This window comes from Lepisosteus oculatus, chromosome 14 (assembly GCF_040954835.1).
Source record: "Lepisosteus oculatus isolate fLepOcu1 chromosome 14, fLepOcu1.hap2, whole genome shotgun sequence".
NCBI classification, from domain to species: domain Eukaryota; kingdom Metazoa; phylum Chordata; class Actinopteri; order Semionotiformes; family Lepisosteidae; genus Lepisosteus; species Lepisosteus oculatus.
The window spans coordinates 37,200,107-37,216,247 of record NC_090709.1 but is presented as its reverse complement, the minus strand read 5'-3'; the positions used below and the strand labels follow the sequence as shown (position 1 = coordinate 37,216,247).

The 16,141-nt window shown below is 57.7% G+C and overlaps 1 protein-coding gene across 1 annotated transcript in view; it reads left to right on the top strand.

Annotated features, from left to right (window-relative positions):
* The first annotated feature begins 281 nt into the window (after window positions 1-281).
* The window catches only part of gnl1 (guanine nucleotide binding protein-like 1), a 34,435-nt gene continuing 18,575 nt past the window's right edge, over window positions 282-16,141 (top strand). The window contains exons 1-6 of the mRNA XM_069199082.1: window positions 282-600; window positions 10,287-10,443; window positions 10,757-10,893; window positions 11,552-11,703; window positions 12,517-12,588; window positions 13,371-13,578. Of these exons, the coding sequence (XP_069055183.1) occupies window positions 528-600; window positions 10,287-10,443; window positions 10,757-10,893; window positions 11,552-11,703; window positions 12,517-12,588; window positions 13,371-13,578 (799 nt within the window). The 5' untranslated portion in view covers window positions 282-527. The remainder of the gene's footprint in view (window positions 601-10,286; window positions 10,444-10,756; window positions 10,894-11,551; window positions 11,704-12,516; window positions 12,589-13,370; window positions 13,579-16,141) is intronic.

Sequence of the window (16,141 nt, the reverse complement as noted above, 5' to 3'; positions counted from 1 at the left end):
AAACTGGATTATTTCTGCCTGCGTCTGATTAGTCCCGATCCCGTGTTTTTGCGTGTTTATCTCTCACAGGCAGCGAGCGGGCGGAGAGAGAGACACATGAGTCACTCCGGCGTCTCTCCATGACTGCGGGCAAACCGCCCGGCTGCCAGCCCTCAACATGGCCGCCGGGGTGACACTCGCTCGTTCCATCGCCCGCAACGGAGGGGGGGACCTTGGCCATCGGGGTCAAAATCCCAAACCGACAGCCAAAGCACACAGTCGTGAAGCTCAGCCTCTGGGAGCAGAAAGGCGGGAAAGGCGGACGCTCCCGCTTGGAGTGTCTTGAGCCCTGGTGGTTCCCTCCCTCCCCCCCTCTCTGGGCGGATGGTCGCGCCCGCCCGCTGTTTGCCAGCAGTAGACATGGCAGCGCGCAGCTGCGGACCGGAGCGGCGCTGAAGTTTCGGGGCGACCGGTGGAAAAGCGGGGAGTCTGTTCGCTCGCTCGCACGCCTGAGAGTTTCGGGGCTCCAGCCGGAGGGGGGGGGGAAGATGCCGAGGAAGAAGCCGTTCAGCACCAAGCAGAAGAAGAAACAGCTGCAGCACCGGCGCGGGAGAAAGAGGGGTGAGTGAAGTTTCATAACTGGGGGGGTCCCCCCCAAAAGACGGGCGGAGCTGGCGGATCGGGGGGTACCCCAGAGCTCGGGTTTCAAGGGGGGGCATTTTTAACGAGCGTATTGGTGGCGGTGAGTTTCCTACTCCGCGGCGCCACACTCGCCGGCGAGACGAACAAACTTTTTCCATTTTATTTTTTTTAATATATTTAAAAAGCAAACAGTTTTCGACCATCCGTGCTGCAGCAGCAGGGCGGAGGAGGAGGCCCGAGTTGAGGATTTGAAATGTGAAAGCATCTCGTTATTCAGCATAAAACTCGCGTGTGTGCAGAGACGGTAGGCGACCACCGGGAGGCGCTGTTGTCATTGGTGTGTGAGAGTAGGGGTGTGGACCCCAGTGTCCCGACTGCTGGTCAGTACAGATCAGGACACTGTGTGTGAGAGTAGGGGTGTGGACCCAGGTGTCCCGACTGCTGGTCAGTACAGATCAGGATGTCCCGACTGCTGGTCAGTACAGATCAGGACACTGTGTGTGAGAGTAGGGGTGTGGACCCAGGTGTCCCGACTGCTGGTCAGTACAGATCAGGATGTCCCGACTGCTGGTCAGTACAGATCAGGACACTGTGTGTGAGAGTAGGGGTGTGGACCCCAGTGTCCCGACTGCTGGTCGGTACAGATCAGGACACTGTGTGTGAGAGTAGGGGTGTGGACCGCAGTGTCCCGACTGCTGGTCAGTACAGATCAGGATGTCCCGACTGCTGGTCAGTACAGATCAGGACACTGTGTGTGAGAGTAGGGGTGTGGACCCCAGTGTCCCGACTGCTGGTCAGTACAGATCAGGACACTGTGTGTGAGAGTAGGGGTGTGGACCCAGGTGTCCCGACTGCTGGTCAGTACAGATCAGGACACTGTGTGTGAGAGTAGGGGTGTGACCCCAGTGTCCCGACTGCTGGTCAGTACAGATCAGGACACTGTGTGTGAGAGTAGGGGTGTGGACCCCAGTGTCCCGACTGCTGGTCAGTACAGATCAGGACACTGTGTGTGAGAGTAGGGGTGTGGACCCCAGTGTCCCGACTGCTGGTCAGTACAGATCAGGACACTGTGTGTGAGAGTAGGGGTGTGACCCCAGTGTCCCGACTGCTGGTCAGTACAGATCAGGACACTGTGTGAGAGCAGGGGTGTGACCCCAGTGTCCCGACTGCTGGTCAGTACAGATCAGGACACTGTGTGTGAGAGTAGGGGTGTGACCCCAGTGTCCAGACTGCTGGTCAGTACAGATCAGGACACTGTGTGTGAGAGTAGGGGTGTGGACCCCAGTGTCCCGACTGCTGGTCAGTACAGATCAGGACACTGTGTGTGAGAGTAGGGGTGTGGACCCCAGTGTCCCGACTGCTGGTCAGTACAGATCAGGACACTGTGTGTGAGAGTAGGGGTGTGACCCCAGTGTCCCGACTGCTGGTCAGTACAGATCAGGACACTGTGTGTGAGAGTAGGGGTGTGGACCCCAGTGTCCCGACTGCTGGTCAGTACAGATCCAGGACACTGTCTGTGAGAGTAGGGGTGTGACCCCAGTGTCCCGACTGCTGGTCAGTACAGATCAGGACACTGTGTGTGAGAGTAGGGGTGTGGACCCCAGTGTCCCGACTGTTGGTCAGTACAGATCAGGATGCTGTGTGAGAGAGTAGGGGTGTGGACCCCAGTGTCCCGACTGCTGGTCAGTACAGATCAGGACGCTGTGTGTGAGAGTAGGGGTGTGACCCCAGTGTCCAGACTGCTGGTCAGTACAGATCCAGGACACTGTCTGTGAGAGTAGGGGTGTGACCCCAGTGTCCCGACTGCTGGTCAGTACAGATCAGGACGCTGTGTGAGAGAGTAGGGGTGTGACCCCAGTGTCCAGACTGCTGGTCAGTACAGATCAGGACACTGTGTGTGAGAGTAGGGGTGTGGACCCCAGTGTCCCGACTGCTGGTCAGTACAGATCAGGACACTGTGTGAGAGAGTAGGGGTGTGACCCCAGTGTCCCGACTGCTGGTCAGTACAGATCAGGACACTGTGTGTGAGAGTAGGGGTGTGACCCCAGTGTCCCGACTGCTGGTCAGTACAGATCAGGACACTGTGTGTGAGAGTAGGGGTGTGACCCCAGTGTCCCGACTGCTGGTCAGTACAGATCAGGACACTGTGTGTGAGAGTAGGGGTGTGACCCCAGTGTCCCGACTGCTGGTCAGTACAGATCAGGACACTGTGTGTGAGAGTAGGGGTGTGACCCCAGTGTCCCGACTGCTGGTCAGTACAGATCAGGACACTGTGTGTGAGAGTAGGGGTGTGGACCCCAGTGTCCCGACTGCTGGTCAGTACAGATCAGGACACTGTGTGTGAGAGTAGGGGTGTGACCCCAGTGTCCCGACTGCTGGTCAGTACAGATCAGGACACTGTGTGTGAGAGTAGGGGTGTGGACCCCAGTGTCCCGACTGCTGGTCAGTACAGATCAGGACACTGTGTGTGAGAGTAGGGGTGTGGACCCCAGTGTCCCGACTGCTGGTCAGTACAGATCAGGACACTGTGTGTGAGAGTAGGGGTGTGACCCCAGTGTCCCGACTGCTGGTCAGTACAGATCAGGACACTGTGTGTGAGAGTAGGGGTGTGGACCCCAGTGTCCCGACTGCTGGTCAGGACACTTTGTGTGAGAGTAGGGGTGTGGACCCCAGTGTCCCGACTGCTGGTCAGTACAGATCCTGGACACTGTGTGTGAGAGTAGGGGTGTGGACCCCAGTGTCCCGACTGCTGGTCGGTACAGATCAGGACACTGTGTGTGAGAATAGGGGTGTGACCCCAGTGTCCCGACTGCTGGTCAGTACAGATCCTGGACACTGTGTGTCAGGGGAAGTTATTTTGTGGTTTTGTAGTTTTCAGCTATTGAAATCTTGTGTTTACTTTACACAAAGGATTTAATCCCCTAGAATGCAGCACAGTTTAGTCAGCTTTTTCTTTTTGAATTCAGACACCCTGTATTAACAGTGTACTGAGTGTGTCAGTGTGTGTGTATTAACCCCTCTCTCTCAATGCAGTGTTCATGTCCTGTAGTGTCCAGTCAGTGTGTCTGTATGAACCCCTCTCTCTCTCAGTGCAGTGTTCATGTCCTGGAGTGTCCAGTCAGTGTGTCTGTATGAACCCCTCTCTCTCTCAGTGCAGTGTTCATGTACTGGAGTGTCCAGTCAGTGTCTGTATGAACCTCTCTCTCTCAGTGCAGTGTTCATGTACTGGAGTGTCCAGTCAGTGTGTGTGTGTGAACCCCTCTCTCTCTCAGTGCAGTGTTCATGTACTGGAGTGTCCAGTCAGTGTGTCTGTACGAACCCCTCTCTCTCAGTGCAGTGTTCATGTACTGGAGTGTCCAGTCAGTGTGTGTGTATGAACCCCTCTCTCTCTCAGTGCAGTGTTCATGTACTGGAGTGTCCAGTCAGTGTGTCTGTATGAACCCCTCTCTCTCTCAGTGCAGTGTTCATGTACTGGAGTGTCCAGTCAGTGTGTCTGTACGAACCCCTCTCTCTCAGTGCAGTGTTCATGTACTGGAGTGTCCAGTCAGTGTGTGTGTATGAACCCCTCTCTCTCTCAGTGCAGTGTTCATGTACTGGAGTGTCCAGTCAGTGTGTCTGTATGAACCCCTCTCTCTCTCAGTGCAGTGTTCATGTACTGGAGTATCACCTCTCTCTCTCTGTGTGTTTCTCGCGAGACTGAGTGAGTGAGTGGGCGGAGCTTCGGTGGGTTTGATCGTGTGGCGGTGTTTTCTTCACTGGGTTTGTGTTTTTCTGTCTTTTTTGGGGAAAAGCGGGGTTTATTTTCTCATCATGGCCGGTTCTGGAGGCTCTGATCCTCCAGACCTCTCCTTTGAGAAACTAACTGGTCGCCATGGTGTGAAAATCTCCCCTGCGGAGTTCTGTCCGCTTGAGAGGTGCGTTCTTGCGGTCGGGGAGGTCGTGGGCTGCAGGAACATCAGGTCCGCTTCCCGCATGAGTGGAGGTATAGTCATTTTCTTGCAGTCTACCGATTTGGCAAACACCCTGGTGGAGAAGGGAGTTGTCCTGGACGGCACCTTCACCCCGGTACTGCCTCTCGCGGCCCCGGCTCGAAAGATCACCCTCTCCAACGTGCCTCCGTTCATGAGGAACGAGCTGCTGGAGAGGGAACTGTCCCGATACGGACAGGTGGTCTCTCCGATCAGGAGGGTCCCTCTGGGCTGCAGGGCTCCGCAGCTGAAGCACGTCGTCTCTTTCCGGAGACAGGTCTACGTCATCCTAAAAAACCCCACGGAAGAGATCAATGTGGCCCTTAAATTTCGTATTGACAGCTGCGACTATGTTGTATTCGTGACTTCGGAATCGATGAAGTGCTTCAGGTGCGGGAGCGAGGGGCATGTGGTGAAGAACTGCCCGGAGGTGGAGGAAGAGACAGGCAGGGAGCCTCAGCCCCAGGGCGCACAGGAGGCTAGCCGACAGCGTCAGGCAGCGGGGAGCGGAGCAGCGCAGGGAGGCAGCGGGGAGTCAGAGCCCACGGCCGGGGTGCAGGAGAGGAGATCGCTGGAGGGAGCAGGTGAGCCCGAGCCGGTGGCGTCCCAATCAGGAGAGCAGATAGTAAAGAGTGGACCACCGCAGCCCTCAGAAGAGCAGGGAGCCCCCCACACCGGAGAGCAAGAGATGAGCGCTGGCGGAGAGATGAGCGCTGCTCAGGAGAGTCAGGGAGAGAGAGAGCAGGTAGTGACACCGACAGGGGAAAACGCGTCTCAAGCGCCAGCGAAAATTGTAGACACGGTGTGGGGAGGAAATGAGTTATCATCTGAAAAAATAGATGATGGTTTTAAGACGCCGCGGAGAAAGCGCACGAAAAAATCTGTGCAGAGTGCGGTGCAGAAGAAGCGCAGCACAGAGAGCTCGGTGGAGGGCGGCTCTGTCGCCGGCCCGGGGGCCGCGAGTGACTCCGACACCGGGAGAGTGAGGACGCGCTGGAGTGTCCTCGCCGCCACCGCCGCCGCCGCCCGGAGCTCCTCGGAGTCCGGGAGCGACGACGAGGGCGGCTTCACCGACTCCTCTCTCGCCTCGGGCTCCTCGGCCCGGCGGAGCTGCAGAGGAGGCTACAGTTTCCAGAGCATTAGGGAGTTCTTAGAGAAGACTAAAGGTAAGAGGGGAACTGTGGTCGAGGACTTTTTTCCCGACACCGAGCTCTTTGTCCTCTCCGCGACGCGCCATCTGAAGAGGGGCTCGGGTGCGAATGACTTCAGCGATCAGGAGAGATGGCGCCTGAAGAGCCTTTTAGGTAAGATCAAGGCAGGACCGCGGAACGCACCTCAGCACGAATGAGTCCTGTCCCTCACATCACATCACTATCCGTCTGCGTGCTACATGTCTGTTCGTGTTTTATGTTTTTTCTTTTTTTCTTTTCCGCAAACATGGGCGACATTAGGATAGGGAGTTTGAACACCAATGGGTGCAGGAGGGCTTTGAAGCGAGCTGCGGTGTTGGAGATTATCAAAGAAAAGAACCTGCAGGTGACTTTCCTGCAGGAGACCCACACCGACAGCTCCAACATCGTCGCCTGGCAGCGGGAGTGGCAGGGGGACATCGTGTACAGTCACGGGTCCCCTGTGAGCGCGGGGGTCGCGGTGCTGTTCTCTGTGGGGTTCAAGCCCCTCTCTATCGCCGTCCAGGAGGTGGTGAAGGGTCGCCTGCTACTCGTGCGAGTAGTTATCGGAAAGAAAACCTTTGTTTTTATTAACGTTTACGCTCCCACCGACGGCGGGGAGAGGGTCACCCTCTTCAGGGAGCTTGAGACTGCACTGGCGACCTGCCAGCCTGAAGAGCTGGTCTTCCTGGGGGGGGATTTCAACTGCACAGAGAGCAGCACACTGGACAGGAATCATGCAGAGCCACATGGCCCGTCGGCCAGGGAGTTGCGCAGGATCCTCGTCAAGTCTGACCTCACTGACATCTGGAGGAGATGTCATGGGGACACGAGGCAGTACACCTGGGCCCAGGTCAGGGGGAATACCCTCTCTCTGGCCAGGCTAGACCGACTTTACTGCCGTAAACATCATTACAGCATCGTCAAGCAGTGCTCCATCTGTCCAGTGGGCCTGTCGGACCACTGTCTCACTGTCTGCACAGTCGCTGTGCCATCAGTGAAGTCCCGCAGTGCCTACTGGCACTTTAATACCCAGCTGCTTGACGATGCTCACTTCTGCGACTGCCTCGTGTTCTTCTGGCAGCAGTGGAGGAGTCAGAAAGCCCACTTTGTCTCCCTGAGGCAGTGGTGGGATATTGGCAAGGTGCAGATTCGCCAGTTCTGCCAGCAGTACACTGGAAGTGTCACGAGAGGTATCCATGAGTCCATGAAGGCTCTGGAGAGAGACATTCTGGAGCTCCACCAGGCTCTGGAGTGTCGTGCAGACAGGAGGCTAATTGATGACCTCCAAACCCAAAAAGAATCACTCATTGGCCTTCTGGACACAAAAGTACAAGGAGCTCTAATAAATTCTAGGGTTCAGAGTGCATCACAGGTAGACGCCCCGACTCGCTATTTCTTCGGCCTAGAGAAGAAACCGGGCCAGAGCCGGCAGATCCACTGCCTGCGCTCGGAGACAGGGCAGGAGCTGCACGAGGCCGGGCAGATCCAGGAGAGGACCGTGCAGTTCTATAAAGCGCTCTTCTCCAGCGAGGCTAGTGAGGACTCGGTCCGCACACGCAGGTTCCTTGAAGACCTTCCACAGGTCCCCGAAGAGGAAAGGGCAGGGTTGGAGAGGCCTCTCTCCCTGGAGGAGCTCTCCACCGCACTCAGTGGCTTGAGCAATGGCAAGACCCCTGGTCTCGATGGCCTGCCAGCCGAATTCTATCGTGCCTTCTGGGCTGTGCTGGGTCCTGACCTGCTCGATGTATATTTGGAAAGTCTGGAGCAGGGGGATCTGCCACTGAGTTGCAGGAGAGCTGTTGTCACCCTGCTGCCCAAGAAAGGGGACCTGTGTGACATTAAGAACTGGAGACCTGTTGCCCTGCTGTGTGTGGATTATAAAATCCTGTCCAAGGCTCTGGCCAACAGGCTGAAGGTGGTGCTGGGGTCTGTGGTGCACCCCGACCAATCGTACTGCGTGCCCGGAAGGTCAATCTTTGATAACATATTTCTGATTCGAGATGTTTTGGCCACCTCCAGACTATTGGGTTTAGACACTGGTCTCATTTCGTTAGACCAGGAAAAGGCCTTCGATAGGGTTGAACATCAGTATTTGTGGAGGACCATGAGGTCCTTCGGGTTCAGCCCTGTCTTTGTTGCCATGATTCAGGTGCTGTACAGTGACATCTTCAGTGTGCTAAAGGTCAACGGAGGGCTGAGTGCTCCGTTTCCAGTGCGGAGGGGAGTCAGGCAGGGCTGTGCACTCTCAGGAATGCTCTACTCCCTTGCCATCGAGCCTCTGCTACATCAGCTGCGCCGGGTCATCAGGGGCCTGTCCATCCCGGGCTGCCCCGACTCCACTGTCAAGATCTCGGCGTACGCTGATGACATCATGGTCGTGGTCAGTGGAGAACAGGATGTCAGGGCGCTACAGACAACTTTAAGTGATTTCCAGCGGCTATCATCAGCCAAAGTGAACTGGGCCAAGAGTAGCGCCCTACTCCTGGGGGAGTGGAGCGAGATGGGTCCCCCAGCCTTGCCAGAGAGGCTCAGCTGGACCAGAGGGGGACTCAAATACCTGGGGGTGCACCTGGGGGATGAGGCCAGCGTGAAAAAGAACTGGGAGGGGCTCCTTGAAAAAGTGAAAGGTCGTCTGGACCGCTGGCGCTGGCTGCTCCCCCAGATCTCCTACAGAGGCCGGGTTCTGATTGTCAACACCCTGGTGGCTTCGATGTTGTGGCATCGCTTGGTGTGTCTGGAGCCACCAGCCGGACTGGTCGAGGAGCTGCAGGCCACGCTCCTCGACTTCTTCTGGGACGGACTGCACTGGCTGCGGAGGGGCGTCCTCTATTTGCCCAGAGAGGACGGAGGGCAAGGACTTATCGACATCCGGAGCCGAGTGGACGCCTTTCGCCTGCAGGCAGTGCAGAAGCTGCTGTTCGGCCCGGCCTCGCTGTCCTGGAGGGAGCTGACCTTCACCCTGCTGCGTCGAGCAGGACACCTCGGGCTCGACTGTGTGCTCTTCCTAATGGACACCAGCAGGGTTGACCTGTCTCCACTGCCGCCTTTCCAGCGCAGTCTCCTGGAGGCCTGGCGGCATCTGCGCGTGCAGAGGGAAGAGGAGCGGCCCAGTCTATACTGGACACTCAGGGAACCATTAATACACAATCTACGAATGGACATAGAACCGGGCCGCTCCTTGGACTTTACCAGCAGACTGGTCCACGCCAACATTACACAGCTCCACCACCTGCTGGACGTGGATCAGGGCTGCTGGCGCAGCGTGGAGTGGGCGTGTGACGCGCTGGGACTACACTCGCGGCGGTGTGTAGACAGGTTTCTCAGTCAGCTTCGCTCTGCTCTGCCTCTCCAGGAGATGCTGCTGATCCAGGGTCTGTTTGAGGACCATCACATTCCAATCACACAGCCTCCTTTCCCTGGTCTGCTAGTGTCTCCTGCGCTCAGTCCCGGACCGACGGGATCTCTCCTTGAGCCCCTTGCCTCAGAGGAGAGGTCTCTAGCTGGTGTTGGGGGGAAATGTCTGTACAGACTAGTCGTAACATCTAGGCACCAGGCCCAGCTGTCCGCGCTCCCTGACACTCCCTGGAGGGCTCGTCTGGGAGTGCCGGATGACGTCCGGCCTGCCTGGGGTAGCCTCTACAGATTTCCCCTCAACAAGAGGGCTGGTGATCTGCAGTGGAGGGTCCTGCACACCATCCTGGGGGTCAACTCGTTTGTGTCGGTTCTGGACCCGGCGGTTCTGACGCCTGTCCCTTCTGCGCTCAGAGGGAGACGGTGTTCCACTGCTACAGCGCCTGCCCCCGCCTGTCGCCCATGTTTGCTGTACTGATCCGGCTCTTCACCAACCTTGGCCTGGCCTTCAACAATGTTATCTTCGTGTTTGGGGTAGGTCACACAAAAAAACGGAAAACTCAGACCCTCCTCGCTAATTTTTTGCTGGGCCAGGCCAAACTCACCATCTACAGGACTCGGAAAAATAAGATCTCTGGTTCCGGGTCTGTAGACTTGGTGAGGATGTTCGAAGGGTTGGTGAAGAGCAGGATATCGTTAGAATTTCTGTTTTACAAATCGCATAATGACCTCAGAACATTCGAAAAGTTTTGGTGTTTTGGAAATGTCCTGTGCAGGATCATAAATAATGAAAGAGTTTTATTCCAATTATGATTTTTATTTATTTTTATTATTTTTTTTTTTCTTAATTCTTAAAATAGAGTTTTAAGACCCTTGATTAATACTTTTGTTTTTTTTCTGTCAAATAAAGTTTGATTGAACTCTCTCTCAGTGCAGTGTTCATGTACTGGAGTGTCCAGTCAGTGTGTGTATTAACCCCTCTCTCTCTCAGTGCAGTGTTCATGTACTGGAGTGTCCAGTCAGTGTGTGTGTATGAACCCCCTCTCTCTCAGTGCAGTGTTCATGTACTGGAGTGTCCAGTCAGTGTGTGTGTATGAACCCCCTCTCTCTCAGTGCAGTGTTCATGTACTGGAGTGTTCAGTGTGTGTGTATGAACCCCTCTCTCTCTTTGAAGGTGAGACTGAAGGTCCCAGCAGTCGCAGCTGCAGTGTCGAGAGGCCGGAGGGCCAGTCGGACACCTCGGACAGCGAGTCTCTGTCCCTGGAGGTTCAGCACATCAATCAGCAGCCTCAGTCCCGCCAGAGCAGAGACAGGGGCCATGACCCCAACAGGTGAGCACGCCTGTCCTCACTGCGGCCCCCCTCCGCCTCTCTGTGTGCACAGGCAGAGATTGACAGACAGACAGGCACACACGCAGAGCAGAGCCCCACACTCACTCGCTCACACACTCAGAGCTGAGACTGTGGGGGTGTAGGAGGTGGGATTGACAGCAGGGTCCCTGGAGAAACAAACATGCAGACTCCTCACAGACGTGCTCGAGACTGGAACACCTAAGACCCAGGAGACTTGGTTTCTGTGTCTCTGTCTCTGCTCTGGCGATCAATTCTCCTCTCTCCTGCGTGTGCGTGTCTGTCTCTGTGTCAGGTACCGGCTACACCTGGAGAAGGAGAGCCGAGAGGAGGTGGACAGGAGGAAGAGGATGGCCCAGGAGAGGAAGCTGCAGCTGTTGTCTGAGGACCAGCTGGAGATCGACATCGAGGACGTCTACCGGCCCGGCTCAGGTGAGTCCAGCTTGGGACAGCTTGTTCCCCCCTCCCACCCCTCTCTGTGTACAGTAGAGCCTCCTGTCCTGACTGGAGGAGCTCACCCAGCTGTGTCTGGAGAAGCCAGGGTATCGGCTTGTTCCCCCCTCCCGCCCCTCTCTGTGTACAGTAGAGCCTCCTGTCCTGACTGGAGGAGCTCACCCAGCTGTGTCTGGAGAGAAGCCAGGGTATCAGCTTGTTCCCCCCTCCCACCCCTCTCTGTGTACAGTAGAGCCTCCTGTCCTGACTGGAGGAGCTCACCCAGCTGTGTCTGGAGAGAAGCCAGGGTATCAGCTTGTTCCCCCCTCCCACCCCTCTCTGTGTACAGTAGAGCCTCCTGTCCTGACTGGAGGAGCTCACCCAGCTGTGTCTGGAGAGAAGCCAGGGTATCAGCTTGTTCCCCCCTCCCGCCCCTCTCTGTGTACAGTAGAGCCTCCTGTCCTGACTGGAGGAGCTCACCCAGCTGTGTCTGGAGAGAAGCCAGGGTATCAGCTTGTTCCCCCCTCCCACCCCTCTCTGTGTACAGTAGAGCCTCCTGTCCTGACTGGAGGAGCTCACCCAGCTGTGTCTGGAGAGAAGCCAGGGTATCGGCTCCAACATTCCTCTCTCCGCCCTCTTTCCCTCCCTCTCCCTACAGTTCTGGATTTTCCCAGGAGACAGCCGTGGGATTATGGGATGTCGAAGGAGCAGGTCCTGGCGAGGGAGGAGAGAGCATTCCGGGAGTATCTGGACAGCGTGTACAAGCAGTACCAGCCCTCCGAGCTGAGCTACTTCGAGCACAATCTGGAGGTGAGGGGGGATTGGTGCTCGGTAGTCTGTAGGTCTGGTCTGACCTACGTTCGATATTCTGTTCGTCTTGTCTGATAAATTATATTCTGTGTTTTTTTCATCCAGTCTAGCTACCTGGTGTGCTGTTAACTTAGTCTGACTGCTTGTATTCAGAATTTTGTTGGTTCAGTTAGTTCTGTTAATTTAGTCTGACTAATTCTGTTCGTCCGGTCGGTATTCTGTTGTTCTGGTCTGTCCTCCGTTTGATATTCTGTTGGCCTTGTCTAAATAATGAGATTGTGTATTCTATTGGTCCAGTCTATGCTGTTAATTTAGTCTGACTAGTTCAGTATTATGTACGTCTGGTCTGTCGAGGTTTTTTCGGTGTTCTGTAGGTCTGGTCTGTCTAGTGATGTTCGGTATTCTGTTGGTTTAGTCTGACTAGTTCTGTTCGGTATCCTATTCGTCTGGTCAGTCTAGTTGTGTTCAGTACTCTGTTGGTCTGGTCTGCATGGTTCTGTTCAGTGTTCTGTTGGTCTGGTCTGCCTAGTTCTGTTCGGTATCCTAATCGTCTGGTCAGTCTAGTTGTGTTTGGTACTCTGTTGGTCTGGTCTGGCTAGTTCTGTTCGGTATCCTAATCGTCTGGTCAGTCTAGTTGTGTTCGGTACTCTGTTGGTCTGGTCTGCCTAGTTCTGTCAGTGGTTGCGCAAGCAGTGGCCAGAATATTAGGAGCGCTTGCGCGGAGTACCGCTGAGCTCCCTGGACTGGCTTCAGCCGCTCGCTCCGTGAGCTGCGAGTCCTGGGGCCTGAGCCCCTCCCTCTCTCGGCCCACAGACCTGGAGGCAGCTCTGGAGAGTCCTGGAGATGTCGGACATCGTCCTGCTCCTCACCGACATCCGGCACCCGGTGAGCCAGCCTCCGGCGCAGCCCTCCTCTTCCTCTGCCTCTGCCTCTTCCTCTCTCCCTCCTTCCTCTCCCTCTGCCACGGTCTCTCCCTCTGCCTCTGTCTCTCTCCCTCCTCCCTCTGCCTCTTCCTCTTTCTCCTCCTCTCTGCCTCTTCCTCTCTCCCTCTGCCTCCTCTTCCCTCCCTCCTCTTCCTCTCCCTCTGCCTCGGTCTCGTCCTCTGCCTCTTTCTCTCTCCCTCCTCTTCCTCTGTCTCCTCCTCTCTCCCTCTGCCTCTTCCTCTTTCTCCTCCTCTCTCCCTCTTCCACTGCCTCTTCCTCTGTCTCCTCCTCTCTCCCTCTGCCTCTGCCTCTTCCTCTCTCCCTCTGCCTCCTCCTCCCTCCCTCCTCTTCCTCTCTCCCTCTGCCTCTCCCTCCTCTTTCTCTCTCCCTCTTCCTCGGTCTCCCCCTCCTCTTCCTCTCCGCCTCCCTCTACAACGCTCCTGCTCAGATCCGACCCGGACGACTCCGCTGTCCCGACGCGAGGAAGCGGGACTGAACCTCCGGGGATGAGAAGACACCCGCCAGACCAGACGGCGATGCAGCTCGTCGATCCCGGGCCCGTCAGGGACGAAGGGCACTCGAGCCCGTCGTTCCTCGTGCGTCTCCTCGCACGACTGAAACACGACTGAAACACGTCGCTGTAGTCGCCTCGGAGGTGCTCCCGGCTCCTCGCTTGGCCGGGCCAGGAGAGCGCTGCTGACCCCTGACCCCTGACCCCTAACCCCTGACCCCTGACCCCGGCAGGTGCTGCACTTCCCGCCCGCCCTGTACGACTGCGTGACCCGGGAGATGCGCCGCAGCCTGGTTCTGGTGCTGAACAAGATCGACCTGGCGCCGCCGGCCCTGGTGGTGGCCTGGAGGCACCACCTCCGGGCCCGGTTCCCCGAGGTCCGGGTCGTCTGCTTCACCTCCTACCCACAGCGGCCCGGGGAGGGCCTGGACCCTGGGGCAGGTGGGGCTGGACCCGGCCGGACCGGACCGGACCGGACTGGCGTCTCTAAGACTGGAGCGGACGACTGGACCGGGCTGGGGTCTGTGGGTCTGGACTGGACTGGCGTCTGTGGGTCTGGACTGGACTGGACTGGGGTCTGTGGGACTGGACTGGACTGGACTGATGTCTGTGGGTCTGGACTGAACTGGACTGGCGTCTCTAAGACTGGAGCGGACGACTGGACCGGGCTGGGGTCTGTGGGTCTGGACTGGACTGGCGTCTGTGGGTCTGGACTGGACTGGTGTGTGTGGGACTGGACTGGACTGGACTGGTGTCTGTGGGACTGGACTGGACTGGTGTCTGTGGGTCTGGACTGGACTGGACTGGTGTCTGTGGGACTGGACTGGACTGGTGTCTCTAAGACTGGAGCGGACGACTGGACCGGGCTGGGGTCTGTGGGTCTGGACTGGACTGGCGTCTGTGGGTCTGGACTGGACTGGACTGGGGTCTGTGGGACTGGACTGGACTGGTGTCTCTAAGACTGGAGCGGACGACTGGACCGGGCTGGTGTGTGTGGGACTGGACTGGACTGGACTGGACTGGGGTCTGTGGGACTGTACTGGACTGGACTGGGGTCTGTGGGACTGGACTGGACTGGTGTCTCGAAGACTGGAGCGGATGACTGGAACGGGCTGGGGTCTGTGGGTCTGGACTGGACTGGAGTGGACTGGAGTGTTGTGGACAGGGTAGTCTAACCCTTCGCCCTGTGTGTCCCCTCAGTGCTCAAGAGGAGACGCAGGAGACGCAGGGGGGGCTGGGGTCTGTGGGTCTGGACTGGACTGGACTGGAGTGCTGTGGACAGGGTAGTCTAACCCTTCGCCCTGTGTGTCCCCTCAGTGCTCAAGAGGAGACGCAGGAGACGCAGGGGGGGCTGGGGTCTGTGGGACTGGACTGGAGTGGACTGGAGTGCTGTGGACAGGGTAGTCTAACCCTTCGCCCTGTGTGTCCCCTCAGTGCTCAAGAGGAGACGCAGGAGACGCAGGGGGGGCTGGGGTCTGTGGGACTGGACTGGACTGGACTGGAGTGGACTGGAGTGCTGTGGACAGGGTAGTCTAACCCTTCGCCCTGTGTGTCCCCTCAGTGCTCAAGAGGAGACGCAGGAGACGCAGGGGGGGCTGGGGTCTGTGGGACTGGACTGGAGTGGACTGGAGTGCTGTGGACAGGGTAGTCTAACCCTTCGCCCTGTGTGTCCCCTCAGTGCTCAAGAGGAGACGCAGGAGACGCAGGGGGGGCTGGGGTCTGTGGGACTGGACTGGACTGGACTGGACTGGAGTGGACTGGAGTGCTGTGGACAGGGTAGTCTAACCCTTCGCCCTGTGTGTCCCCTCAGTGCTCAAGAGGAGACGCAGGAGACGCAGGGGGGGCTGGGGTCTGTGGGACTGGACTGGAGTGGACTGGACTGGACTGGACTGGACTTGGAGTGCTGTGGACAGGGTAGTCTAACCCTTCGCCCTGTGTGTCCCCTCAGTGCTCAAGAGGAGACGCAGGAGACGCAGGGGGGGCTGGGGTCTGTGGGACTGGACTGGACTGGACTGGAGTGTTGTGGACAGGGTAGTCTAACCCTTCGCCCTGTGTGTCCCCTCAGTGCTCAAGAGGAGACGCAGGAGACGCAGGGGGGGCTGGGGTCTGTGGGACTGGACTGGACTGGAGTGGACTGGAGTGCTGTGGACAGGGTAGTCTAACCCTTCGCCCTGTGTGTCCCCTCAGTGCTCAAGAGGAGACGCAGGAGACGCAGGGGGGGCTGGGGTCTGTGGGACAGGACTGGACTGGACTGGAGTGCTGTGGACAGGGTAGTCTAACCCTTCGCCCTGTGTGTCCCCTCAGTGCTCAAGAGGAGACGCAGGAGACGCAGGGGGGGCTGGGGTCTGTGGGACTGGACTGGACTGGACTGGACTGGACTGGACTGGAGTGCTGTGGACAGGGTAGTCTAACCCTTCGCCCTGTGTGTCCCCTCAGTGCTCAAGAGGAGACGCAGGAGACGCAGGGGGGGCTGGGGTCTGTGGGACTGGACTGGACTGGAGTGGACTGGAGTGCTGTGGACAGGGTAGTCTAACCCTTCGCCCTGTGTGTCCCCTCAGTGCTCAAGAGGAGACGCAGGAGACGCAGGGGGGGCTGGGGTCTGTGGGACTGGACTGGACTGGAGTGGACTGGGGTCTGTGGACAGGGTAGTCTAACCCTTCGCCCTGTGTGTCCCCTCAGTGCTCAAGAGGAGACGCAGGAGACGCAGGGGGGGCTGGGGTCTGTGGGACTGGACTGGAGTGGACTGGAGTGCTGTGGACAGGGTAGTCTAACCCTTCGCCCTGTGTGTCCCCTCAGTGCTCAAGAGGAGACGCAGGAGACGCAGGGGGGGCTGGGGTCTGTGGGACTGGACTGGACTGGACTGGACTGGACTGGACTGGACTGGAGTGGACTGGAGTGCTGTGGACAGGGTAGTCTAACCCTTCGCCCTGTGTGTCCCCTCAGTGCTCAAGAGGAGACGCAGGAGACGCAGGGGGGGCTGGGGTCTGTGGGACTGGACTGGAGT